The 27,359-nt window shown below is 38.2% G+C and overlaps 1 protein-coding gene across 1 annotated transcript in view; it reads right to left on the bottom strand.

The window, feature by feature from the left end:
- Positions 1 to 3,198: 3,198 nt before the first annotated feature.
- The window catches only part of btbd16 (BTB (POZ) domain containing 16), a 101,110-nt gene continuing 76,949 nt past the window's right edge, over positions 3,199 to 27,359 (bottom strand). Inside the window, exons 8-10 of the mRNA XM_028792567.2 lie at positions 17,409 to 17,486; positions 16,583 to 16,684; positions 3,199 to 3,384 (exon numbers count right to left, since the gene is read on the bottom strand). Coding sequence (XP_028648400.2) covers positions 3,295 to 3,384; positions 16,583 to 16,684; positions 17,409 to 17,486 — 270 coding nt within the window. The 3' untranslated portion in view covers positions 3,199 to 3,294. The remainder of the gene's footprint in view (positions 3,385 to 16,582; positions 16,685 to 17,408; positions 17,487 to 27,359) is intronic.

The raw sequence follows: 27,359 nt of genomic DNA, 5'->3' as shown, positions 1-27,359 counted from the left end.
ACCTTATTCATAAACTATCACGGCAGCATTTGACTCCAGGTGGGAACCCAGTCCTAGATGGGGTTGGTGACCAGTTTCAGGGCACACTCCGTGCATACCCTACATACTCACCACAGGGTAAGTTTAGAGTCACCAATTAAACTAAACAGGAGAAAAGCCCCTTAGAAAGTTGGCCAAGGGCTGAAGCCATGGCCTCTGAGATGTTGAGGCAGCAGTGCTAACCACTGTGGCATCCACACCTTATAGGTATAGGTACAGAGAATATAAAAAAGTATTATGAACACCACACACTTGGCATGACTGATTGTCTTTATTTATATACGTTTCAATTCTTCAGCTACACTGTTTTTGGCCCTTTTTGCTTTAAATTTGATTATTAAAGTGCAACTGTCACAGTAGAACTTCACATTTTTCACATAGATGTTACCTGAGGTAGAAGGTTACAAAGCTTTACAAGGTTTGGGTAATCCTTTTGAAGACAGATGCATTGTCAACAACTCCACCAGCATTGGGTATTTTGTTATGAATTTGTACAATACCACAGTACATTCATCAATAGTCGTTTCTTAGGTATTAAAACTCCTGGACTGTTCCATTCAAAGGTAACGTTTGTCATTCTTGTGACCATCTTCTGTCTTTTCTGTTTCTTCAAAATGATGCAAAAGCAAGAGAAAAAGTGGCAAAGATGGGGGGACTAAGTCCATTACTTTGAGGACCTATAAGTGAAAATAGTGACATAAGTCTCTAATATTGGTACAGAAACACCAATTCATTTGCATGCATTGACTTATTTTAATTTTATTATACAAACATTTTATAACCTACAGAAAAACATTTAGTACACCATGCTGATTTAATTAAATAATAGCTGGGCTTATATCAATGTCAATAATCTCATTCAGTGGTGGCACAGTGGGTAGCGGCTGCTGCCTCGCAGTTAGGAGACCTGGGTTCGCTTCCCGGGTCCCTCCCTGCATGGAGTTTGCATGTTCTCCCTGTGTCTGCATGGGTTTACTCCCGGGTGCTCTGGTTTCCTCCCACAGTCCAAAGACATGGCAGGTTAGATGACTGGCATTTCTAAATTGTCCCTGGTGTGCACCCTGTGTTGTAAGAAGCGGGAAACCATTTTGGAAGAATGATGCCCAAGTCGAGAAAACGATCTAGGACTGGGTGTCGAACTCCCAGTCCTGGAGGTCCGCAGTGGTTGCAGGTTTTCATTCTAACCTTCTTCTTCATTAGTGACCTGTTTTTTTCTGCTAATTAACTTCTTTTGCCTTAGTTTTAATTAACTTGACTCAGACCTCTTAGTTTGTCTCTTTTTCCTTAATGAGCAGCCAAACAATAATGAGACACAAAACGAGCCGCCACATGAACAGCTCTCCTGTTGCCCATCACACAGTATCTGAAAATAAAAAAAGGTGATGGTCTCAGTAAGGTTGTTCTCTCAAGTCACCAAAACATTGTGATGGTGTTCTTAGAAAAAAACAGAAAAAATCAACAGTTTTGGAAAATGTCTGCTGTGGCAGAATGAGGAGCAGTAATAAGCCATGGAATTAAATAACGGGTTTAATTAACAGCAAGAATCAGCTTTCATTAAGAGATTGGTTGGAGTTTGAAATCACAGCTTAGCTAGTCATCAGTCAGCTCGTTTCACATCTCATTTCTGTTTGTCTGTCATTTAATGAAGAAAGGAATACATTCAGAGGACTGAATCCTTAAAAAGAGGGATCTTAAAATGAAGGGGAAAGGAGTTAATTAGCAGTGAAAACTGGTTACTGATTAGGAGAGGGTCAGAAATGAAAACCTGCAGCCACTGTGGCCCTCCAGGCCTGGAGTTTGACAACCCTGATGTAGGAGTAGAAGCTAGTCCATCGCAGGCCTCACTCAGTCTTATAGGGTCAATATGGAGATGCCAATGAACTAAACATGTATGTCTTTGGGAGGATCTAGAGCACCTTTTTTCTTGTGTGTTATTATGTTAGTGTGGTGCGATGAGGTCACCTCATGGAAAAAAAATCAAATACATGCAATAAAGGTATTAATCAATAACAAAAGAGAGATACGTTTAGAGGGAGAATATAATTTATCACCTAAAACCAATGCCCCACTGAGTTTTACCATGCTGGATATGTTTTGGCTGCCTGGTTGTGTGTTTTACTCACAAGTCCTCCTCCCAAATACTTTCAAAACACATTTCTCTTCACCTCCCCACACACTCTCCACAGACTTCCTGTCAATCATTATGGCCATTTAACCTCTTTGCAGTGGTTACTTCTATTCATTCTTGACACCATCTCAGAAGAGTGTGTTCTAGTAAGTCCTGGTGTTTGCACCTCACCTGAAATGAAACTCAATCCGGCCAATATTTCTAGTGATCCTGAACATCCCTTCGCCCCTGCTTTACCTTTTCTTTTATGAATGGCCAACCTAGCATGCCATCTTTAGGGTTGTCTATCCTGTGCATAGGAAGCAGTAGACCGCCACATACTGTCCAACGTTTGTAGTCTCTCCCTGCTGTTCTCTGTCATTGTATTGTCCTACAGCTCCATCCTGTCACTCATTCTGGTACACTTGGAATTAGCCCCTCCAGTCAAATCAGGGGTACTCACACTGACACACAGAAGGGGTCTTGCCGGTATGTGTTGTTCATGAAGTCCCTACCAATTTGCTTATGCAAAAGTCATGCCCTTTATGCAACAGAGTCATTCTGCCAACACGGTAAACTATTACAATAATTAAGTTCACACATTTATATTTCCTTGACAGTATTCTTTCCTTGTGGTGGGTTGGCACCCTGTCCAGGATTGTTTCCTGCCTTGTGCCCTGTGTTGGCTGGGATTGGCTCCAGCAGACCCCCGTGACCCTGTGTTCGGATTCAGCGGGTTGGTAAATGGATGGATATTCTTTCCTTCATTTTTTCAAACATTCCTAAGGTGGCCCTAAATCTTTGCCCTTATTTTCCAATACTGGCCTGTAGAAATGCTCTTATAATGTTAATGTGTGGTTATTCCTGTTTTCCTCAGTTTTTGAGGAATTTGATCATTTTATTACAGTTTTTTCTTTTTCCCTATTTTGTTTGATTGCGCTTGTGGCATGTCATACAGGTGGAATAGTACAAAGCTATGAAGTATACCTTTTTCTAGATGGTGGAAATGATCATGACAACTGTGTTCTTTTTTGATAAAGAAACTTACCTGACTTTCAGAAGACTTTTTGGTGACACCAAATTCCTGGTTAACTCGGTCAGTACAAAATATTTGCCACTTTCCCTTCACCCTGGATTGAACCTTAATTTCATAGATGACTCCTCGTTCTTGCATAAGACAGAATGGATGACGTTTGCAGGCCCGGAATGAAAGGGTGGGGGTCGCTGTGCTGTAGCCTCTGTTATTAGTGATTCAAACAAAACATTTAATCTGTCAGTCGAGGATTTGTGAATAGTGAAACTACTATAACCAAAGGCTTTCATGAAGTAAGTCACAGAACAATAACCTAAAGGTAGCACTAGAAAAGTGCAAGCAAATATAACCACAGAGCCATACATATTATGAAAACATAATCCGTACATTTTATTACCTTCCTGTTCTCAAGATTCATATAAACAGAAATGTAAAACATACTTAATAAAATTATCTTTTTCTTTGATTTGTGTAGTTTTATAGTTGTTTTTTTTTTTTGGATTTTGACTACTAGATTGTAGCTTGTTAACCTTGGGTTGCCTTTTTAAGCAAACCCTTTCTTTCACTTGATTGAATAAATAAATTCTTTATTTATAAAGATTTTTTTTGTTTGCCTTGTCTTCTTAAGCCAGAAGTTAACCCTTTTTTTCTCCCTTCAAAGACATTTTTGTGCATTTAAAGTATTTTGAAACTTCTAAAAGCCTAAACTCAGTTTTGGGCCTGTGTAAGCCTTAACCCTGCTTTATGAGTTTTGGGGGCCAAGTTCTCTGGTTTGAGGCCTAGTTTGTGGTCAGACTCGATAAAGCCCACTTGTGTTACAGACTCACGATAAAGTTTTTGATATTGATTCCTGCTTATGATTTTGTATTTGCTGACTTCAACCCCTGGCACTTGACTATAGACATAGACCATGGAGGGCCACTTAGGCCCAGGTTATTTTTAGCCTATAGTAATGTGTCAGCAGTTCCAGTGAAATTGTGCCTGTAGGAAAAGAAAACTTAGAATTTTGCTTTGCAAAAAGAATCACTAAATTTCTTGAACAGTCACATTGGCAAAACTGATCCAAGAAGAAAGATTGTCTGCCCCCCCCCACCCCATATATTAATCTGCAATAATTGTGGCAGTTGCAACACAGGGACTACAATTTAGCAATTTAATTCAATTTAAAACAAATTATTTACTTCCCTAGAGTACAGTTATTTAACCTTATAGTACATCTTTTTGTCTCAGCATGGATTATTTTTTTCCTTTTCCACATTTATTTTAATTTGGAGTGTTTTCCCAAAAGGGTTTATACAATGTTAAAAATCTTCAGGTGCAATGTTGTTTTCTTTCTACCCCCCTTCAAAAAAATCTTTAAAAACTCTCAAATCCAACCTACAAGGCAGGATTTGGGCCAAGCATGTGATTCATTTTGCTGTTTATTATTACAGAGCACAGAGTAACAGGGATGGTGGAAGAGAGGTGAAAAAGAGAGTGCAGGCAGAGTAAAATGGGTGGAGAAGAGTATCAGGAGTAATTTGTGACAGACGGATATCAGCAAGAGTGAAAGGGAAGGTCTACAGGACGGTGGTGAGACCAGCTATGTTATATGGGTTGGAGACGGTGGCACTGACCAGAAAGCAGGAGACAGAGCTGGAGGTAGCAGAGTTAAAGATGCAAAGATTTGCATTGGGTGTGACGAGGATGGATAGGATTAGAAATGAGTACATTAGAGGGTCAGCTCAAGTTGGACGGTTTGAAGACAAAGTCAGAGAGGCAAGATTGCGTTGGTTTGGACATGTGCAGAGGAGAGATGCTGGGTATGTTGGGAAAAGGATGTTAAAGATAGAGCTGCCAGGGAAGAGAAAAAGAGGAATGGCATAAGAGAAGGTTTATGGATGTGGTGAGAGAGGACATGCAGGTGATGGGTGTAACAGAACAAGATGCAGAGGACAGAAAGATATGGAAGAAGATGATCCGCTGTGGCAACCCCTTACGGAAGCAGCCGAAAGAAGAAGAAGAAATATGTATAGTATAGTTCTTTGCCTGTTTTGCATTTGTACAGTTTTTATGCGTATATTGTGGTAGTGGGGAACGTTATTTCATGCCACTGCATGCTGCAATTCTGTGTATGGATGTTATTTTAATAAAGTGATTTGACACATGACTTTGAAATAAACTGATTACATTAATTTGTTTATCAATGCATAGCCTTGTGTTTTTGAACAAAACAACACTGTTGGCTATCTGCATATTGTCATTGAGTTTGCAATACCAATTAACAACCAGCATTATACACTTTTTAAACTAAGAAAAACAGAGAGGAGTTAAAAAAAAAAAAAAAATTAAGTGATGGAGGTAAGCCATGACAGAACATGCTGTTTTTTAGACTGTGATAGAAACAGAACAATGAAGAACAGTGCCTTTGAGTGAATACAAATAACTAGTAATATTCACTGTTTTTTGTTGATAGACATTTATTCAGACCCACTATATAATAAGTCAGTATTAATTTTAGGCTTTGATGCCAAGGTCAGAGTGGAGAATTTTTGTACTTTTTGGCTTTGAATGAATCAACTTTAAATCACATTTATAAAACAAGCTATTGGCGATGTCATGTAATATAGAGTTCTACTGCAGTCCCTTCCACACCATACACCAAACCAATCCACCCCCCCACTATGTGCCTTCTTGTTCCCCTTTCTGTAGATGCTTTCCATACTACAGGTACTGTTCTCTGTCTTGCGATTTAGTCCGTTTTTTTTTTTTTTTGCTTACTTTTTGATCATTTCGACCAGTTCATGAAATGCCACATTGGCCTTTTTTACAGTTGCCAATCAAAATTACATGCAACTTTTTGCGGTATTGGGGGAAAACCAGAGAAATACTCATGTGCCCCCAGAATTGGTTCTTAATTTCCTTTGTTAGGTTAATTGAAGTATTACAAATTCCTGCATTTGTTCTTTGTCAGTAAAAGTAGTTTCTGTTCTACAGTAATTAGACTTAAACATACTGTAAGTAACAGATTATAAAAGGTATCCACCTACTGCGTATAAAAGTTATGTTAGAAATACATGATTATAAAGACTAGACTAAATATATATATGCTGGAAAATATCTAAAGAAGAGATTGCAGTTAATATACACAATGCTGAAAAAATAATAAAAATGGATCATAACTGAATAGTCCTGGTTGAAAGCAGCATGCATACATTTATTTATATACTGTACATATGCTTCAGCATGTATTAAAGGAATTCTAATTAAATGCTATCTAAACACTTAGACTATGCTGTCACATGACCCTTAATTATTGTAGCTCTAGTTTTGAAAATTACATGCTTTCAGATGCTAAGAATTTCCAGCTAAGATTGTATCCTGTAATTATGATTTATTTAAACTCTTAGCAGACGTTTCTCTGCCACCTAGTGCTCAACAAACCAGGATAAGTCATATAGTGTCAGGCATTGTAAGTACTGTATAAAGTATAAATATGTTAAAGAATAAAAACACTGAAAATGATAAATGTTTTGGCATGTTAAGCTTCTTGTTTGCCTTGTGTTTGTATTTATTTATAGTATATTAAAATCTCATATTCCCAAAGACATGTGGGGTAAGTTATTTGAAAATTCTAAATTTGCCCCTGTGTGGGTGTGTGCGTGAGTGGGCTTTGTGATGAAATGAAGTCCTGTCCAGGAATGCTTCCTGCCATGTGTCTAGCACTGCCAGAATAGGCACAGGCCCCCAAAAACCTGAAGTGGATTAAGCAGGAATGAGAAAGTAAATGTATATTAAAATGGTTAATTAGAGGCTCTTTTAAATACCATGCATTAATTGGAAAAGATGGCTTTTTGAAACAATGGCTTACACATAGCAAGACAACTCAATATGTTTTAGTTAAGCACTAAGGGCTATAAAACATTTGTACAGGGAAATACATTTTCCATTAACATGTGCATATTAGAAAACAAGCCACGTTACTCTTGGGGTATGTTGCACTTGACAGCACAGTAAAGCAGCATAATTTACCTCTTTATGATTCAGATAAAGGCATGATAAATTGATCTGCACTGGCAGAATCCCTCTTTGGCATGGGGTAGAAAGAATGATTTGGCGCAAAAGCATCTCCTTACTTAAATTAAGTTCCCAGCAGAGGCAGATTCTTTCTGGATTTAATCTTTTCTGAGAACCTATAAAGCACTGGCAGTACAGTATATAAGTTTTTGTGTCATGAACTACTGATGACTAAATGCTGCATATTTTAATCAGAGCACAAGCAATTTTCCATTGTAATAAATGACCACAACTGCAAATTTTCCTTCATACCAGTTTATTAATCTGTGTCCAGTCCAAACTCTTTATTGGATTTATCATTTAATTACTCATTTTGTCTCGGTTCATAATTTGCACTCTCAGAAATGACTAGTAATTGTAGGTTTTATTTATCTTTAAAATTTAGGCTCATGAATTAAATACCCAGTAGGACATGTTGCTTAGCTACCTACATGATGTATGTGCAAGTTTTAACATTTGAGAAAAGAGAGAGCAGGGAATTTGGAAAAATAATGAATTCATCTGCAAATTTCAACACACAGCCTGATGGCATCTTTGCAAGTGCTAGACTTTCCAAGCAGGGATTCTCAGACAAGGAAGTCTTACTGTGTTGACAGGGAGCAGAGCAATGCTTCATTGGGCTTGGCAGGCAACATGAGCCAAGGTGGGAGTGCAGACATGGATAAGCAGAAAATAACATGGCAAAATTAGGTAAGAAGTGAAGCAGTATTTATAACATTTAAGTCCATGATTAAAAAAGCACAAGTAAACATTAACACAAGTAGAGGAATCTAAAATACAAGCTTCAAAATCCCAACATTAAAAAGGGGGGAAAAAACCAAAAACATGTATGAACAGAGGGGAACCCACTAAAGGCTTTCACATAGTTAGAAGCACCTTGCTGGAGCAAAAAATAACAATTTAGATCCCGCTTTATTGTTCTTGTTCCTCATATCACATGACTACTGAGCAACCAATGCTGTTAGGCAAGTAAAAGACATGGGCATGACTAGAGGAAAAACGCCATGTGGAAGAAGGGCCTTGGGGGACCAACCCAAATCAAGCACATTATACAAAACCAAATAAACTTTAATAGGTATTCCTGGTTGGAAATACTAGATCAGAAAACAAAAAAATAATTTAATCACACTAGCCAACCAAGGTCATAATTCAAGGAATTCTTCTGAATGAAAAACAGAAGCCATAGATATACTAAACGGCCACAGTCTTTTTTTTATTTTGCCCCATTCTCTTACTCTTAGTGTTCTGAACTTGCAAGAATAAGAGCATGTCCTTGTCATAATCACTTGGGGACATTATACATTAGGTTTGCTTTCTTTACTATATAATTCTGTCTTATTCATTTTTCACATTATGTTTTGGTAATATCATTGTGCATTTTGTGAATTTTTCTTCTTTTTCATCTCCACTATTTTGGGTCAGTCCTTGCATGGCCATGGTGTTTGCCAGTCTCCTGATGAGTCATGTGATCTTGTCACACACTGCCTAGTTAAGATGGCAGCTGTTTTGCTAATAATAGCTGTAATAGTTTGAAGAGAGGACTAGAAGATGAAACATAATTCAGAAAGCACTCTAAGAATTAAAGAATTAAAATCGATCTTTCATCAAACCAAAACAAAACCCTAAATCTCACTCAAAATAATGTTGCCAAAGATTTGAATACCAGGAAAATTAAGTAGAAAAAACAGAGCACAAGTGTCACAAGGATTATCCATTAAATTTGGATAAAACATGGCTGCTTTAGCTGACCTTTATACCTTAAACTAACAAGATCAGGGTCATAACCTCACTGCACACTCCCCCAGGACACACAATAGCAATGGGATCCACAAAATGGTGGCGCCCGAGAGAAAAGATAAAATGGTGTCAGAAAATAATGCAATATAATTCTAACAAGGTCAAAACAAAACTAAAACTAAAACCAGATTTGATTTCAGCATCTGAAAAAAATCATAATACATAAATAATCATTCAAAAATATGGCTCCAAAAAGCAGTGAAAAATTATAAGCATGGCATAGTCACAACAACGGCATGCAGCACACATGTCCAAACTTTTGTATGTTCTAAAATACTACACAATGACTTTACAGCTATTACAGTTAGGAAAGGACTTCTCGTAATGGTTAGGACCCCTGGTTTGCTCATTTGACCCACAAACTTGCTTGTTTTGGCTTCTTCATTCTGACCCAAATGACTGTTTATTGAAAAATTTTTTTTTGGCTCTCAAATCTTCTGGTCCTTATATTTAATTGTCCGTTTTGCACTGGCCATGTTTTTTACTCATTTGGTCACAATAGTCCTGGACAAGGACTGTCAGGTGCTGTGGTTGTTACTATTTAAAACACTTGCCTGCCACAGTCCCTTCGATAATTTTGTTTCAGTGCTTTTGGCCCCCTTAACTGAATTTAATTTTCTTTTGTAAAATTCAGAATTATGCATTTAGGACTTGTATCTTGTGATACTTATTGCAATTATAAATTGCGTTCCCTTTAGGAAACCTTCTGTACAGTTCTTTTGTAGTTTAGACCTTGATTTTGGCTTTTAGGATTACATGTCAGGAATCGTTCTTTGGCTCAGGCAAATTAACTCTTTTTTGGAATTATATTTTTGCCTTTTATGTCTTCCCATGATTAATTGGACCTTCTTATTTGGCTTATTTATTTTACATTTTTGCTTATTTCCTCCTAGTTTTGTATTGATTGTTTTGTCTTGTTTAATTATTGAAATGTATGTACTTATCATATATTCTGCTTTAATTCCATTGATATTCCTACTGCCTCTGTCTGCTACCCTGTTCCTAATGACAGCTGCCCAATCCCCCAAATAGATAAATAATGAAAGTATTTTAAAATCTGATACCAGTGGATTGTTGTATTAATAAATTGGACTGGAACATGCTGGCAGCTGAGACTTTACGAAGGACTGTCTTCTCTACGCTGTTTGAAAAAAACAAAAACAGAAGGGCTATTGGGTGGGTTACACTGCTTGTTGGAAACCAAGCAAGTATGGCATTGTGGCACATGAGGACACATGGGGGTTTATAGATATTATTTGGGATTAGCCATTACAAACTTAAGCTTTGCAAAGTCGGCATGTAATTTTGACATGAACACACATTCTCATTTATTGCGAGTGCTCATGAGACTTGAGAGATGTCAAATATCATATTTGTTTATTTAAGATTAATACAAAAACTGTGTTCAGAATGAATACACAATTGTCAAAAATTCATCACAGTGTCCCTTACATGTCACAAATACTTCTTAGCTGCTTGAAGTTAAATGAGAAAAAACAAAATATGACTAGTTGGGCTTTGATTTACATTGCAGTTACAAGCATTTTTTGCATTAGGGTTAGGGTGGATGTCAAATCTCCATATTTCACAGCCTTGTGAATGCAGCATTGAGCAAGCCACACAAAGTTGCTACCAGGTACAGAATCATAAGGACAAATCTATTCACAGACAACTGCAACATAATTTACTGTTTATTCCATGCTTAATGCTAGCAAAGAGCATGTTTTTCTTCTCTATGAAGTATAATTTGTTTTGGCCAGCGATTATTAAAATGGCTCAGATGGTTCAGATACTTTCATCTGAGACTAAAACCAATTAAGACTTGTTGCAAATGTCTGACTTCCCTCTCTTTTTTAATATATGACTGCTCCATTTTCTCCATTTTCTCAATATGCTTTGAATATCTGAAATATCCGCATAAAAATAAATATGACTGGATTTTTAAAACGTAAACAAGAATTTTTATAATTTTTTGTTCATGTTCAAAGTAGTAATATTTTATTGAGTTTTATCTGGCCTCTCATGATCCCGAGGAGCAGCTACTTTATTCTGAGGCTCTCACCCTATTATATAATGTCAGCACAGCCACCCTGCAAAGAAGCTTCATTTTTGATATTTATACTCACAGTCTCATTTTGTTCAGTCTTTACCCACAGCTCATGACCATAGGTGAGGGCAGGTATGTGGATTGACCAGTAAAGCAATGGTTTTGTCTATAGACTCAGCTCCTGCTTCACCATCATGGACCAGTACATCGTCCACAGAACAGCTACTACTGCTCCAATCCACTTGTCAATCTCTTGTTTCCTTTTCCATCACTCATTAACATGATCAATATATATAATTATTCTTTAATAAATCAAAAGTATCAGCTATATTTTTAAATTTTTAACTGCTTTAGCCATTCCATCTAGGAAAAAATATAACAAAGCAGCTAATTGCATCTGACTCCATCCCCAAGTAGAATAATGCCAAGGGGACTAAAGTATACAACAATAAAGTTTTAATTAAAAAAATAAAACACAAAAAGAGGGGCGTTTAAAGGGAGAACTAAACAGTTCAAACTAATCATTAAAAACAGTAACTGCATGCAGCAAGGGTCCAAGGTGGAATGGCTGCCCTTTACTTGTTCAATTCAGCACCAAGCACTCAGTCCATTTGCAGTTTCTTCCTCTCTCTCATTCTCTTACCTCACTGATCATATGACCTCCTAGTGTTGCCCATCTTCCCTCATTGGCAAGGATGGATGTACCATTAAGGCATTCTGAGTGCATGCTCAGGGACCCGTGAAGGCAAACCCCCACCTCCCTATCCTTGCTAGATGAAATGATCTAGTGTTCACTCACCACAATCATCAAGGGGAAACTGCCAAGTCAAGTCTCCATGCACCATTAATAGTGGGCATTGAGTATGATCAACTCTCTGTTAAGGAGCTCTATTCATTAAATCATTAAGGCATGTCGGAGTCTTAATCTGGCCTTCCTCACTGGCATGTTTGTTTACATACACTCTAGCAGTGTTAGTTTTCCTCTCACTCTTGCAAACTTGTCATGTCATAATCCTGTCTGCCAACTTTCCCAGCAGTCAATGTACCACAGCAGTTAAGTAAAAAATTAAAACCAGAGCTATAAACCATTGGGTTTAAAGTGCAAACGTTCTAAACATTATAAAAATATATGCATACATGCATATTGCATCAGAAACTTCAGTCATGGTTGACAGGTTACTGATATTTAAAATAATATTGATACTTTAGTATAGCATAATAAAAAAGAAAGAAGTTGATTTTCCAACAAAATGTAATAAAATTATCTGCCAAGATAAAAAAGCAAGATTTTTAAAGTATATTCAATACTGTATTGCACTTCTATACAAATAAACACTTTTATTGGCAGATGTAATGGGAGGAGAATTCAATTAGCTGAGGCTTTCCATGACAGCTGTTACATCTTGTAATACTGTATATATATATATATATATATAGCACCTTTCTCATGCTCAAGGCACATAGATAGATAGATAGATAGATAGATAGATAGATAGATAGATAGATAGATAGATAGATAGATAGATAGATAGATAGATAGATAGATAGCTGGATGGATAGATAGATAGATAGATAGATAGATAGATAGATAGATAGATAGATAGATAGATAGATAGATAGATAGATAGATAGATAGATAGATAGATAGATAGATAGATTACTTAGCCATAGAATGCTTTAAAGGTTTAAAAGTTATCCAATAACAGCAATTAGACATTATATTTAGTATTGACAAAAGTACATAATGAATGGCCTTTGGCTTGCTTATTATGAATAAGTTAGCAAAACTGGACAGCAAGAAGTGGACTTTCAACAGAAAAGGAAAGCCTGTTTGAGTAGATGATAGTGAGCTTTGAACCCTGGAAATAATAATTTCAGGGAAATATTTGAAAGTGCACGGTGGCGCAGTGGGTAGCGCTGCTGCCTCGCAGTTGGGAGACCTGGGGACCCGGGTTCGCTTCCCGGGTCCTCCCTGCGTGAAGTTTGCATGTTCTCACCGTGTCTGCGTGGGTTTCCTCCGGGCGCTCCGGTTTCCTCCCACAGTCCAAAGACATGCTGGTTAGGTGGATTGGCGATTCTAAATTGGCCCTAGTGTGTGGGTGTGTTTGTGTGTGTCCTGCGGTGGGTTGGCACCCTGCCCAGGATTGGTTCCTGCCTTGTGCCCTGTGTTGGCTGGGATTGGCTCCAGCAGACCCCCGTGACCCTGTGTTCGGATTCAGCGGGTTGGAAAATGGATGGATGGATGGATGGAAAATGGATGGATGGATATTTGAAAGTAGTGAGATTTGTTGTCCTACACATGGGCTCTTGCCGTAACAACTTTCTCTAGTGTTTTGTAGGAATCTTACTTTTCGGACCATTGCTATACTTTATTATTGTTTATTTTGTGGTTTGAAATTAATCCTGTAGTTCACTATCATTACCATGATCACTTCCATTTTGAAGCACTTGTTCATTACTGGAAGCCATTATTTCCTCCTGTTGGACTGATACCTTGTAGTGGTAGGGGACTTTTGTGTCTCAATGATCTGGAGAGCTATAATGGTGGGAGGTTGTGGTCCTGGCAGAGTCACAAATGCCAGACAGATTGAGGGGTAGGGGGTGGACGAACAGCGATCCACCTGAGTATACTGAGCACATCAATCATTGAAGGTATTTCAGTCTAGGAAATGGAAAGGGATTGGCTCCAGCAGACCCCTGTGACCCTGTAGTTAGGATATAGCGGGCTGGATAATGGATGGATGGAAATGGAAACTCCAATATAAAACCAAACTCTCCTCAAGGAATCGAGGTTGTCTTGGGGCTAACAACTCTATATGATAAATTGCTGTTATAGAAACACCAACAGGAAAGTTCATTACCAACCATGTTCTGGGAGGAGCATGTTCTCCACCAGAATTGGGCATGAAGCAGGGTTGCAAAAGCCAAAAGGAAGCTGGCTCTCAGATACCTCTATTCTCACCCAAGACAACTACACTTCTTGGAACCTGGAATGTTCAAATAATGTTTGAAGCCACAACTGTTTTTAAACTTCTTCAACCACTATGGAGATCATACGTAGTCTCACTGAAGACAAAATTATGAATATTTAACACCAATGTGAAATCCGTTTTATTGTATGCCTGTGAGATCTGGTGCACCACCAAAACCTTCACTTCACAGAGAAAAAGGCAAAAACAACATGAAAATGGTCCACAGAGCCAGAAGCCAAACATGCAGTGCACACATGAAGCCAGCTAGAAGTGCTGTCCCAGGACAAAGAAAAGTGGCAATCTCTTGTTGACAACATATGATTCATATAGGATACAAAGGAATAAGAAGATTTTGCGGTTGGCAACATGTTTCTGTTGCCATCATGTGATGGCAGTCACATATTATAATGTCTTGACCCTGGTGTTATTTAAAGTGCTGATTTGCTCCTCCTGGTAGCTGGGATTCTGGATATTAAAAAAAAGATAACCTCATGTTGTTAGAGTTTGCATTTCTGAAAACTTTTCTGGGTTAAAAAGCTTTCTTTGTTTTAATTTTGAATTGATTCTGGATGGTGTTTCTTGCTTGTCGTTTTGGGGTCATTTTCATTGTCCTAGCTATTCATAACCCTTGCTTTGTCTTTTGATGACATTATTCATTGCTCTCACGTTGACATATTATATCTCTCTGCTTTTTTCTATCTAAATAATGGCAGAACAACTGTTTAATATTATCACACCTCTGTGGGCTTGCTTGGCCCTTTTAATGTACCTTGGAGTCAAGGATAGAAAAGCCACCTGGGGCTGCTGGTAAAACTATGTGAGAAAAACTATGACATGTCCAACCATAGAAAAGGTTCAGGGCTTTGATCCGTATATGACCCTAGAAAGAATTTTAAGAGCCAGTTCTGGAGTTGGCATTGAAATGTTGGCAAGGGTTAGCCTGGTGGGGATGGAGAGGCCAACGTGGTTACAGAGGAAGGTGCATGAGGTAGGAAGGAGTGTTTATTTTTGGGTTCTTGGTGCAAGCAAATGTACAAGCTACCCCATGGCTTAGTCAGGAACATTAGATAGATAGATAGATAGATAGATAGATAGATAGATAGATAGATAGATAGATAGATAGATAGATAGATAGATAGATAGATAGATAGATAGATAGATAGATAGATAGATAGATAGATAGATAGATAGATAGATAGATAGATAGATAGATAGATAGATAGATAGATAGATAGATACTTTATTAATCCCAAGGGGATAAAGAAGGGCCAGAAAGGCTATCATTTCTTTGTTTTTCTCATTGTGTATTTGATTACTTCTGCTGCATTACATAGCCCTGTGTGTTTATTTCTCTCTATTATATAAAAAAATCCTAGGATGAGACGAGACTTTTTAGCCTGAGACGAGACGTGACTTTTTCAGAGAGATACTTTCAAGTCCCGCGAGACAAGACTTTGTGAAAAGAGATTTAACCATGCTCAGGGCCGGAAATAAAAGACAAAGAGTTGATGACAAAGTAGAATGTTGTAAACAGGTTTAAAAATGTTGGTGCAATACACATGCAGAGCAGGTTAGAGACAATGAAAGTACTAAATTAAAAAATCTCAAAAAAATAATAGTAAAGATCGCATTAGCGCAAAAACAAATGGAAATTATTACTCGGTGAAATAACAGAACAGTGAAAAGAAATTGAATATATTGTTTGGATTTAAACTTTAAGTCAGAGACTTGTAGATCGTTTAATTCATGTTGCCATCAGGGAAAAGTAGTGTTCTTCACAATGAAGAGGCGTATTCGTGACAATTAAAAGATTTGTTGTTTGGTGAAAGTGAAATCCACATACGCGAGCAGCAGAGATGTGAAGTGGCTGGCGCGTAGCGCAGGCCAGGGGGTTGGTGAACGAAGCGAACAGGGGGCAAAGCCCCCTAGTCTTATTAATAAACCACCGTTTTTACTTTCCTTGGCCTTTTTGTTGTTTTATGTGTTCGGGGTGATGCTCAAGAGCCTACAGGTCACATGGTCAACCGATTCCTTAATTAAGAAAAACAACCTGAGTCTAGCACTTTTGTTATTTTACTTATTAGATTTTAAAGGATTTTTGATTGATTTCTTAATGATAAACTGTTTAACTACATTAATGGAGATAAATTCACACATGGACTGTTAAGAGTTCTTGTTGAGTTACAGCATTGTGTCACTTGTGTGTGGAGGGGTGGTTGGGGATGCATTATTAAGGTGGGGAAACATTCATCAGAATGTCTTAGAAAGGATAAAATTGTTTAACTTGAAAAATAACTTGTATCATAAAAATGCCGTGAGTTTGCATGATCTTTCCATATATAATGCATGCACACAAGCACGTATGTAAGTGAGGTCAAACATGTACTTCTTAAATAAAGTAACAATCTATGTTTTTTATTTAACTGGATTACAACATAAAGTTCAAAGTTTGTTTTGTCATACATTGGGATGCTACTTCTACATTTTTGATAAAACTAACATTAGTATTTGTACAGTAACTCTTAACCTACCTGCATAGAAAAGTTGTAACAAGAACTTTCACCCTTTCTAACAGCCTTCAGCTCAAAGTAGAATCCATACATGGAGATTGTTTTAGTGTGATATTGTGCTTCCTGAAAAGAATTTAATGGGAAATCATTAATTTTTGCATCAATGGAAGAAAAAGAAGAAGAACTCTTTTGGATCCACCTTATGTGCAGCAGTTGACCTCTCCCAGAAACACCTCTACAATTCTATGTTAGAATTTCCTGTCTGAGAAAAGAAAACAGTAAAGATGTATAGTTCTGTTTGCTCATAGACGATCTGGAGTGCCATAAGCTTTCAGTGAAAGCCACGGTATGAAGGGAAGCTTTAGAGTAGCAGTGAGGGAGATGTCAAAAGGTCTCGATCATCTGATAGGTTTAAATGAAGACATACAGATAAGAAATATAGTACATGAAAGTTTTCATTTCATTTTCAGAGACCTCCATTACTAGGGCTAGATCATGGGGAACACTCCTAAAGATCATTCTGAAACAAACAATAATCCAGAGTACTCAGAGTAGCTGGTGTGTAATATAATTTATGAGTCTAGTCGAAGCCAAGCTTCTAGCTGCAGCATGTTTGACAAAGTGAGAAAAAAACAAATTGTAAAGAATGCAAAGCAGTGTTTCAAATATTAAATATAGAATATTAAGTACATTTCCACAGAAATGTGAAATGTCAATGATATTGAGAGCGATCATAGCCTGAGTCTCAATAAATTACAAAACAATTATTTTAAATACAGTAAATGTGAAATTGTAGAAAGAAAATAAAACTGACAGCCAAATACAAACACTGACTGGATTTACTTACCCCTTCAATTATCAAGCCAAACCGCAGGGCTTGGGTATCAAAGTCCTCCAAGAAGGGCATGTCTCCTCCTCTGTGCAACTAAAATATTTAAAAGTGAAATGTTAGTCATACATTTTGTAAAGCTGAATGCTACTACAAATTTTCAAAAGCATTCCTTCTTACATTACATACAGTAAATTCGTTTTCAGTGTCTTGAGTTGATTTGGGAGATACAGTGTGTCATTGATCTCCTGCTGCATAAACGCTGCATTTGGAATAAAATTGCTGACACCTCCTGTTTGTCTCCTGCGTTTCTAGCTGGGAATATGTGCTACAAATCATATGACAGCATTTAATTCTTTGAATCAAGTGATGGATTTTAAACGTTTTTTATTGATTCAGAAATGGAAGTTTCAAGATCTCCAACCCTCCCCTTAAGGGGTATCCTGCAGTGCCAGACAAGAAACTGCAGTTCTCATTTCCTCAGCTTCATCTGTCAATTGCAGAATGTCCTCTGCTAAAACTACAAAGCACACATTCCTGAACTAGTTTCCACCTATTACAGAAAGAAAAGTTCTACTTTTATCCACTAGGAGCTTTGGTATGTCATCTAGTGAAGAGGGATGGCGTTTACCAAGATTCCAATGGGTTCCTGATGAGTCACCTACCTCTGGATTTGTTCTAACTGGTTTTTGGAAATGTTAGGCCTCTGCTGAGAACCTTTTGTTTGTGCTGGGATGTGTGGACTAGTGGCTATGGGGTTGGACTCTCAACCACAAGCCTGTAAGCTCCATTTACTGTGTTACCCTAAACTTATCACTCAGCCTTGTGTCTGAAGCTGCTGGGAGGCCATGGCACTTGAACTTCTAATTTAGATAAAATGGCTTGAAACACAAGCAGCAATAAACCCTTTACTGATCTGAGAAAATATTTGGCAGCACTTTCATCTCCTAATATTTTAAGCAAGGTTTTAGGCACTGGAGTAAGAACTTCTTGTGTTAATAATAATACAGGTTAAGTATCCCTAATCCGAAATGCTCCAAAATCTGATATTTTTTAAGCACTAACATGACTCCACCTTTGTTGTCTTTAATTTTTTTTTTTTTTTTTACTGTGTAAATGTATAAGTGGATGTGAAAAACATGTGTGCAGATTGTAAATGGATTTATTCATTCAGAGCCTGGAAGGGTAGGTTGACTTCTGTGAAGCACCATGCAGCCAGGATGCACGATCCACATCTGTAGTTGGGGTCCCCCATGAAGCAGCGAATGTCACAAAGCACCATCACTCGATTAACTATCGGGGAGATGGGGAGTCCTTCATGAAGTGCTGTGATATTTGATAGATACTGTGTGGCAGTTTCAATATACTGTGCAGGGGTTTTGGGAGTCAAAAAATAACACCTGCACTACGTGTTAATAGAATATCATTGGTTATGGATAACAAAAGCAGTGTCTTCATGCAAGGTACCCTTATTGCAATATGAGAACAGTAAATTGCTCCGATTGCACTAGGAGAACTGGACACTGGTGCAAATTGCATTTTAATATGACAAATATGTTATGTTTTATGTACGTACATCCCAACCATAAGAAAACTGAATGTTGTGTCTCATCAGATGATTAATGGCTTCCAGCACAGGCAACATGATGGCGCAAAGCTTGACTGACATATTACTGACCTGTTGGCCAGTTCCCTGAGAAGTGACAACAGGTAGTAGATATAAACCGATGAAAAACAAAAAAAATTCTTCAGTGTGAATACACAGCATTGACCCTCTTAACCACCTTAGCGTTAGACCTGAGTGTCACTAGGGCTGTGAAAACAGTGCTAAAAGCATTAGTGCTGAGCATTACTCGGGCAACCATATAGATGCGTCTCGCTTAAGCGTTAGACCCGAGGATTACTCAGGCTGTAAAAGAGCTAACAACGTTATTCTCGAGCATTACTTGGGCAACTATATAGGCGTGTCTTACATAAGTGCCATCCCCAAGCATTACCCAGGCAACAGTATAGACACATCTTCTCCAAGTCTCATAATGGCATCTCGTAAGAAACATTTGTCAATAGCCCAGGTGTTGCACACTCTTGATGGTGATACAGCAGTGAGGTTGAGGAGGCCATCATTACAACTGATGATAAAGTGAATCTGTCTTCAAGCAGTGAAATTGAAATAGACAGTGAAACCGAAAGTGATTCTGATGAATCTGAAAGTGACTCTCACGTTTTGGTTTCTGTTGACCCAGCTTCAAATAAACCAGCACCACCACTTTTGAGGTTTAATATTTCTCATTGCAATGCATATTATAACAACGGTTCGGTGATATGTATTATTATATGCGTGATCACCTAGCTGGTTTGGATGCATTTCCCTGCTTGATAAAGGGACTCCCTAAGGTATCTCATTATGTATATGCAAATATTACAAAATCTGAAAATATCTAAAATACTTCTGGCTTCATGTATGTCAGAAATGGGCAGAAAACATCACTGCAGATCCACCACACCCTGGTCACAACCTTTTTCAACTACTTCCCCTCTGGTAGGTGCTACAGAGCACTGTACGCCAAAACTACCAGACACATGAACAGTTTCTTCCCTCAGGCCATCACTCTCATGAACGTTTAAGTCAACCTCACAGCATCATAGACAATACTAGGTAAAACCGGAGTCCAATTCCTTGTATGTGTACATATACTTGGCCAATAAAGCTGATTCTGATTCTGATTAGGAATACTCAACTTGTATATACATTTTATTTACAAGTGCCTTTCATGATAGTTAAAACAAAAAACAAAGAAAAATAAAACAGATAAAGAAGACAAAATAACCCTGATACGGCTATACACCTTATCCATCGACCCATACATGCATCCATCCATTCTCTAAACGATAAGAGCATATGCTCTATAAGAATCTGTGGCATTCTTTCATTACTACATAAATACAGTAAATGCTAATCATCTTCTGTTTTACTGTACAATAACCATGTCAAAGAGAGAAATTTGACATGAACCACAAGTTATGAATGCCTTTACTCTAAAATGCAGTGCACCTGGCTCATGTAGTCTCTCTCTCTATGAGAATTGCCTCCTGGGCCACTGAGATCGGAAGAAGGGGAGAGTCTTCTAAATGGTGATCAGTGAATACAGGCATGTGAGGCATATCTTCATAGTTTACTGAAGAATTTTGGAGATGATTCCATTGCATTCAAATCAAAAATGCAGAATGTATCACACACTGTCCTATACACTGTCACTTGTGGCAGAATAACTGAAGCCTTATACGGACACTAAAGAGATGGATATAGGGGTTGTATCGCAGCTTGCTGGTTTTTCTGTGTTATATAGTATGTCAGCCTGGAGTTTTGGCCCCTCCTCATTCACTGGTCAAGACTCCTGTCTTCAAAGGTCATTCCCATAAGGCTTTAGGTTTCCTATACTGTATATGTTGTGTACTGATAATTCTGGGTGAAATGCAATAAAACATGCGTTTTGCACATTTTGAGCATATGACTGGTTAACTGACTTGTAGATGATATGATTTTCTTTTTCTTTTTTTCTGTGGACATTTTTCACATTGCCATTGTACAGTATCGGTCACTATTAGCTTCTATTATATCGAAAACCTTTTTCTATTCATTCTGCATGAAAAGATTAACATTTTTCTCACCCATCGCTACAAACTACATGGGGTAAGTATATAAAAATATGAGTTTGGGTGGAGTAGTTCTTTAAGGGTGAGTCAGTAGACCTCGGTCTTCAATATTATTGTCCTTGCATCTTTAGAAATACTTAATAAAAACATTCCTTCACAACAAATACTGCCTGGTGCAAACTGCGCTAAGAGAGATTGTTGACTGTTGGCTTTCTCTATTGATTTATTCCTCACAGTTATTGAACATTTTGAGCGAGTAGGTTGGTTCCAGGACCACAAGGCATGAGTTATGAGGAAAGATTAAAATGGTTGAGCCTTTCAGTTTAAGCAAAAGGGGATTAAGAGATGACATAATTAAAGTGTTAAGAATTATGAAAGCAATTAATACAGTGGATCGAGACTGTTAGTTAAAATGAGTTCAAGAAGAACAGCTGGAAACTTGTCAAGGGTCAGTTTTGCACAAACAGGAAGATTTTCTTCATACTGAGAACCATAGACACTTAGACTGGCAATCTTTGTTAGGTTCAATGGCCTATTCTCATCTAGATTGTTCTAATGTTCTAATTTAAGAATTAAAAACTCTTTAACTGAAAATAAAGGACAAAAATCTGAACACAGACAGTGTCTTCCTGAATATCATTGAAAAATAAAGTCCATATTTCCTCATAACCCTGAACTTAATCAGACAATTTTCATAAAAAGATGTACTACCACACTAGTTATAATTTCTCATTTCACAATCAAACACTTGAAATCCATTCAGGCTACATGTTTACTTAGCAGCAGGAGTGGGCTTGAAATAAAGAAAGTGAGTGAATGTGGGAGTGTGCACAAGTGTGCTTTGTAATGAATCGGCACCCCGACCAGGGCTGGTTTCTGCCTTGTGCCCGCCATTGTTGCTGAGATAGATCCTGACTCCCTACAATCCATAACTGAATAATCATATTAGAAAATTGATGGATGAATGGATAGAGGGCAAGAAAGAAAGCCTGAAGTATTTGCTATAAAAATCAAAATGATCTCATTGTGTCAGACATAAACAGGCTGAGTTGCACTCACGAAATATTTCCAGATGACTGAAATCAACATTTGCCTTTCAAAATTCATGGTATTGCCAAATGTGCCTGAAGGCTGCAGACGGTAACTTAGTAGGATTGAAGTTTCCACTTTAAGCAGTGTAATTGTTTCAAAAGGTTGGCATGGCAGTTAGAGCCAATTCCTCACAAATTATGGAGCCTGGGCTTGATTCCAGGCTTTTCCAGCTCTGTGTGGTGCTTGCATTTTTGCCTTGTGTTTAAATGTGCTAGGAAAAGCAAGCTTTTATCCCTGGCTCATTTGTCTTTTTTATATATTCATTTGGAGTTTCAATTTTGTATGAGAATTTTTCTTTCTGTTGTTACTTTAGTTATTTAGTTGGCTAGAGCTACCAACATGTCATCTCTCCTCATCCAGCTAGATCTTTCATCTGCCTTTGATGTAGTTAACCATCAGATCCTTCTTCTCACTCTCTTTGACCCTGACATCACTGGGACTGCCGTTAGGTGGTGTAAGTCCTACCTCTTGGGCAGATCCTACTGTGTATCCTGGTTTGGAGAGATGTCAAGGCTGCACCAGTCAAGCCAATGATCGGTGCTATGCCCTGTCCTCTTCTCTCTCTATACACCACCTCACTGGGCCCTGTCATCCTGTCTTATGGTTTCTCTTATCAGTGCCATGATGATTATATGCAGCTGTACCGTTATTCCCTCCAGAATATCAGCTATAGTTTCTACATGTCTTACTGATATAGCAATCTGGTTAAAGGAGCACCAACTCCAGCTCAACCTGGCAAAGATGTACCTTCCTGTTATCCCAGGTTCATCTGTCTATTCAGTACCCCATCTCTTATGAGCTTGGCTCATTACCACTAACACCTGCAAAGTCATTATGCAACCTTGGGGTGCTGATGGATGACCAGCATCCTTCACTGACCATGCTGCAACAGTCTCTTGATCTTGAAGGTTCACTCTATACCATATCCACAAGATAAGACCATATCTGACAGAGTATGCAACACAACTTGTGGTCCTGGCTTTGGTCTTGGTAAGTCAGGACTATTGCAAGTCTCTGGTGGCAGGAATACCTCCATGTCTTACCAAGGGACTGCAAATGATTCAAAATACAGCGGCATGTCTGGTGTTCAACCAGCTGAGGCAGGCACATGTGACTCCTGTTTTTGGATCATTACATTGGCTCCCTGTAGTGTTTGTAGTTGTAACTTGCTTGTATTTTGTTCTGAGCACTCCACTTGTGATGATCCATTTTGTAACCTTGTTCTGTAACACTTATTTCCCAAGCAGTCCCTCAGACTGATGCTTACTCGATTGTGTTGACCACTTTTGTAGGTTGTTTTCGATAAAAGTGTCTGCTAACCAAATAAATGTAATTATTATTGAATATTTTTGTTTAGTTATGATTCTGTAATTCTGTGTTATGTTGACAACATATTTATTTGTTTGTTGTTTGTGCCTTATGCGCTAAAAGTAGAAGCAAAGAAGAAGGGGTCCCCTGATGTGGCAGTTGTGCAACTGCTCGAAGCCTTGTTTAATAGACTTATAGGTTATTATTCTGCCAATTGCATGGCAGTTTTAAAAGGGATATGGACAAGGCAAGGGAACTCAGCTAAAAACATTTTAAAGGTCATTGTTGTTATATTTCCACCAGAGTATCTCCCCTGGCTGGGATTCAAATGCTGTTTATTTGTCTGTATTGTTCATTATTGATTTCTTTGTTTATGTTAATATTGTGGGTCATTTAGTTTCCATGTATCTTCTTTTATGTTTTTGTGGGTGGTCCCTCAAGAGGAGGGGCCACCTGCCCACCACCACAAGGGACTGCTGTCAACCCTATTAAGGCTGAGGAAAACTCACAGTCCCTTGCGGTTCATTGAATGCGCTCATGGTGGTGGTTAGTTCTCCTATGTCTGTTGCTCTTTGATTATTCTGATTTTATGGCTTTTTACAACCCTTTTGCTCTGTTTTTTGATTTTGCCTCTGAGTTTTTGTATTGGGATTGTGTTTGCTTTGCTGTTTTGAAGGCATTGCCTTCTGTGTTTTCTGTGCTCTTCAGAATTTCTTGTTAAACTGAGCCTTTTTTGAATAATTCAGCGGGTTGGAAAATGGATGGATGGATGAATCTTATTATTTATTAAGATTTTTTGTTGTACTTTGTGTGACTAGGCGGGTTTTGATGGTTTTACAACCTCTAGTGAGCATTTTTGAGTATTTCTTGGGCCTTCTTGTGCTTTGGGACTCTCTAGTTTAAAAGAATTATTAAGAAATCTGTCCATCCATTATCCAACCTGTTATATCCTAACTGCAGGGTCACGGGGGTCTGCTGGAGCCAAACCCAGCCAACACAGGGCGCAAGGCAGGAAACAAACCCCAGGCAGACACACACACACCAAGCACACACTAGGGACAATATAGGATCGCCAATCCACCTAACCTGCATGTCTGTGGACTGTGGGAGGAAGCCGGAGCACCCAGAGGAAACCCACGCAGACACTGGGAGAACATGCAAACTCCACACAGGGAGGACCCGGGAAGTGAACTGTGAGGCAGCAGCGCTACCCACTGAGCCACCATGCTGCCCTATTAAGAAATCTATAATAGTTAATTGAAATGACTAAGCCAAAACACAAACATAAATTGTAGATGTCATTCAGAAGATAAAAGTCAAAAAAGAACACTTAAATAATTAAAGTGGTAAACATGCTAGAAGGGTTGAAGGTATCCGTAATTTTAGACAGAGGGGAAATGTGCAATGCCGACTCTTATACCATTGCAATAGTGTGTTCTTCCACAATCCTGTCATCCTTGCATAGTAGCAACCACCAACAAAATAAATCATAAAAATGGCAGTACCCATATGGCATCATGGGAAAATGAAAAATAAGTCCAACTATTTCAAAATGACATTGAAATTAAAAATAAGTGAGAGAAATAGATTTTCTGACATAAGAACCACAAAAAACATACAAAGTGCCAAGAAAAACTGAAAAAAATGTAAACAAGATCATAGCAACCATTATTATGATCTGGTCATATTTTTAATATTTCTAGGGCTTTAGAGCATACATCTCCATTCTATTTTCCTTCTATGGGTGTTTTGATATTAGTCAAATTAATTTCTTTGGTTTTTTTGTTTTAAGCACTTACTTACATATTTCATATCTTGGCATGTCTGCATGTTGTTTTTCGAAGGAAGACACTATTTTGTGTGCACTTGCTACCCGATCGCTGTGCATAGACCGCCACACTTGTGTGGTGTGTGGTATTATCCATGCAACAGTGTAATGATTAGTGCTACACAAGTTGTCCAAGATTGTAGATTCAAGCCAAACCTTGTCTGTGCATTAGCTTTGTGCATTTAGTCTTCCAGGCTTTTGATTCCTTTGCAACAGATTTTGACATCTGTTATGTTTAGTGTTTCTGGCTTTGATTACTCAATAGTTTGAATTCCCGGTATACTCCCTTTGGCCCAGTCCTTTGAATTGAAGACAGGAACTCCATCCATCCATCCATTATTCAACCCGCTATATCTTAACACAGGGTCACGAGGGTCTGCTGGAGCCAATCTCAGCCAACACAGGGCGCAAGGCAGGAACAAATCCTGGGCAGGGCACCAGCCCACCGCAGAGCACACACACACACACCAAGCACACACTAGGGTCAATTTAGAATCGCTAATGCACCTAACCTGCATGTCTTTGGCTGTGGGAGGAAACCGGAGCACCCGGAGGAAACCCACGCAGATACGGGGAGAACATGCAAACTCCATGCAGGGAGGACAAGCAAACCCGGGTCTCTTTACTGCGAGGCAGCGGTGCTACCACTGTGCCACCCAGACAGGAACTCTTGACCAATAAATGAGAATGAGAGGTGGGTCTTCAATTCAAAAAGCCAATCCCATGTGGCTTTAGTTTCCTGTTTATGATGTGTTCCATAAGTATTTATTTAACCATATTTTATGAAAAAAGCATGTGTTTTGCATGTTTTGTGCATATGACTGGATAACTGACATTAAGATTATACATCATGAACAATATAAGATTATTTTTGTGTATTTGTCATGGACGTTTTTCACATCATTTGTCATTGTACAGCTTTTGTCACTATTGGCTTCTATTACTGTATATCATGAACATTTTCCCCTCCATTCTGTAAGAAAATATGAGATTAAAAATGTTTTCAGCCATTACTAAAAATTACATGGGGCAAGAAAGATATACAAAATATAATTCGTGGATGGATCTGCCTATTTAAGATTGTGTCACACATCTGTTGTTGTGCCAGCTTTGGATCAATTCTTAAAAAGCAAACTGCATTTTAGTGTGAGGTAAACTTGTTTTAGCATCTTTATTTTTATTCTGCTTAGTTTTTGACTTTGACTATGGTTTGTGCTCCTGTTTTGGTCCCTCTAATTTAGTTTGTCTCCTCTGGCAGGTTTTTCTCTGTAGCTAAGTCATCCTCCAACACAATGTTTTCAGTTGTATTAAAATTATGTAGACTTTCAAACATCTATAAAGTCGAGCCCATGGAAATTGTTGAAAAGAACCAAAAGGAGAATTTATGTTAACAAACCATGCAAGAAGTGGGACTTAATTCATCATGAAATTAAGTACCATAATCCTAGTTTTGATTTACCCTTTTAGTTGTTGAAATTATTTCACATCTTTGAAAGTTTCATTTATCATTACTGCCATGTTACTAAGCACCCACTGTAATGGTATCAAGGTCGGTGCCATGCATTTCCTGGATGTTCCAGATTGCATATACAACAACAATTTAGTTTTGTGCTTGGACATTGAAGTTTCAGTTAATTGATTTCCTGGCAATGGACTTTGGCCTGCTTTTTTAACCTTATCCCATTTTAACTACTTCTTTGTAAGAAAAAAAGAAAGTCACAATCAGGAATAAGACTTCACACCACTGAAGTATTGTGTCATTATCCCTACTATTGAGCCACCAAAGTCAAACTGACCAATCAGATTGTTCAGAAGGACTGGACACACACTCACACCCATACCAACACACACACACACACACACACACACACGCACACACCCATACACACACACACACACAGTACCATGATTTTTAATTTTTTTTTGACTCCACATGCATCTGCTAAACAGCTCCTCACTGAGCTTATGAAAAACTCACCAATAATAATATCATATGGAGCAAAAAACTCCTCGATCAAAGGAGTCATTGTAGCTTTAGCAAGGTAAGCAGAATGGCCAGCATTTACTAACATTACAAAGTAGTAATA

Source organism: Erpetoichthys calabaricus, chromosome 2 (assembly GCF_900747795.2).
Source record: "Erpetoichthys calabaricus chromosome 2, fErpCal1.3, whole genome shotgun sequence".
NCBI classification, from domain to species: Eukaryota; Metazoa; Chordata; class Cladistia; order Polypteriformes; family Polypteridae; genus Erpetoichthys; species Erpetoichthys calabaricus.
The sequence above is the reverse complement of the archived record's forward strand: the minus strand, read 5'-3'. Positions and strand labels throughout refer to the sequence as shown.